Genomic DNA, 2,064 nt, shown 5'->3' with positions numbered 1-2,064 from the left:
GAAGCCATTAAAGTTACACAGCTATATCTTTATTACTGTACTACCGATATAGCAAAGCCTATCAACGCGGTGGCGGGAGGGCGCACTTGATTCGGTCGCCAGTGAGTTTATCAGAAGAATACCCAGCTACAGTACACGTCAGTTGAGCGCTGTCACTCTGCGGCACTTGTTACTCCTATATCAGATACATCATCCGATAGAGAAGTCAATGTTTAGCTTGAAGAAATCTCAAGCCATTTCTTGACCAGTTTCCTAAGATGTTGTGATGTTAATTTTATTGCAATACAGGATGCATGAAGCCCTCCATTTGGAATTTGTTTACGTGAAATCGGCTGATGTAACAGGCAGTGTAGAATTTGCGCTTGCGTATTTTCAGCTTCACAGTCATCGTCTATGGCAAACTTTGCAGATTTTGGAAATTTCAACACGTTCAACAGCACAGGTGAGTCTCTGGATATATACAGTTAACTTGTACATTGACTTTTTTACATTCTTGACATATCTTGTATCGTTCCTTGAGCACTACTCTTCTCTGTTTTGTTTAACAGAATTCTCCGTTTGCCAAAAGTTCATGAATCCTCATTGTATGCACAAACTTCTCAGTCTTTGCCTTATTCCTCTCACTGACTCATCCATAAATATCCATTTGATATATAAAGTCTTCAGTATATTCACCAATTTCTGTAGAATATTTAAGCTCATTCATTTCTGTTGCAAAACTTGCAGCTGATATTTTTGCCATTGTCAAAATTGTTAAAATAGGATGGACAGCATGTAAACAAGATTATAATGTTTCCTAAATAGAATAATTACATTTGGTTTATTACATCTGAACGCGTGTTTCTCGTCAAGTTTCAGCACAGCAGAATGCACCAGTGCCTGTACAAACCAGCCAGTCATTTGATATGTTTGCACCGCCATCTGGCGGGAGCAGTGCAGCGCCTCAACAACAACAACAGGCTGCTCAGCCAGCTATGGGCGACAAGTACGCAGCACTGGCTGAGCTAGACGACGTGTTTGGTGGGAGCAGTACTGCATCCGGGGACAGCTGGAGCGGAACAAGTCCGCCCGCTCCCGCTACAGGTCTGCCACCTGTTAACAACCCGGGCGCGTGTCGTCGGAAACATAAATACTTGTGACAACCGCGAGTCCAAAATGTCGTAAACCTTCGCATAAACATTTACGTGTAAAGGTCATGTTGTTTTAGCTGATTACGGTGTTTTTGGAAATGCGCTCCACCTTTTGCATTTTGTTGACTCTGTAAGAGGGAAATATGTCCAAAAGGTTGCATGGGTTTGCAGAGGCGAGGGACTGTGGTGCAGACTGGATTGCTAGGCAGACAATGATGAAACCGGAGTTTGCACCCTTTTCTCCTCTTGCTTAACATTTAGCCTAGAATGAACGAAAATTTCAACTCGTAAGCAAAGTTTTGTGTGACTGCTTTTATTTGAATAGATGATCACAATCTGACAGCTTTTTATCCTCCACATGTGAATGCTGATATACTGAGATCACAAATGAACTAATAAAACCAAGGCTTTTTTCCGAGAATAAAGAAAAATGATTGTAAGTAAAGCCACGTGCTGTTGTTTAACGTTCTAGGTGCAACTGCGCACGGCTGGCAGCCTAACAATGCACCCGCTGCGACGAATGCATGGAACAGTGGGGCGGGCGGCGCCAATGCCACGTGGAACAACACTGCCGTACCGGGAAATACAGCAACCCAGTGGAATTCTACGGCTGCTCTGCCGGGTAATTTATGCTGCCTTACAATGCGCGGATATTTACCTTGCCTTCCGCAACTGTATAATCACAGTGACGCCTGAATATAATAACTAAGCTCGCCAACGTTATGCTGATGTTGTTACTGAAGCTGAAATCCTGGCTGAATGTGAGTAATATACTCATGCTATCATTGATGGTATATCTAATTTTAGCGATTCGAATGTTCTCTCGGAGTTATATTAAATCATTCTTTCTTGTCCACGGGAGATTCAAATATGGTGATAGGCGTACTATCTAAATTAAATAGCTAAATCTAATATAATATATCTAATCTAATAT

At 42.1% G+C, this 2,064-nt stretch overlaps 1 protein-coding gene across 3 annotated transcripts in view; it reads left to right on the top strand.

The window, feature by feature from the left end:
* The first annotated feature begins 353 nt into the window (after positions 1-353).
* LOC106807957 (arf-GAP domain and FG repeat-containing protein 1-like) overlaps positions 354-2,064 on the top strand; it is a 9,247-nt gene continuing 7,536 nt past the window's right edge. For all 3 annotated transcript variants that reach the window (XM_014810484.1, XM_014810483.1, XM_014810482.1), the window contains exons 1-3: positions 354-442; positions 853-1,083; positions 1,603-1,752. In XM_014810484.1, coding sequence (XP_014665970.1) covers positions 394-442; positions 853-1,083; positions 1,603-1,752 — 430 coding nt within the window. In that variant the 5' untranslated portion in view covers positions 354-393. The remainder of the gene's footprint in view (positions 443-852; positions 1,084-1,602; positions 1,753-2,064) is intronic.

This window comes from Priapulus caudatus, unplaced genomic scaffold, assembly GCF_000485595.1.
Source record: "Priapulus caudatus unplaced genomic scaffold, Priapulus_caudatus-5.0.1 Scaffold244, whole genome shotgun sequence".
Lineage (NCBI taxonomy): Eukaryota > Metazoa > Priapulida > Priapulimorpha > Priapulimorphida > Priapulidae > Priapulus > Priapulus caudatus.
This window is presented reverse-complemented; position numbering and strand designations above follow the sequence as displayed.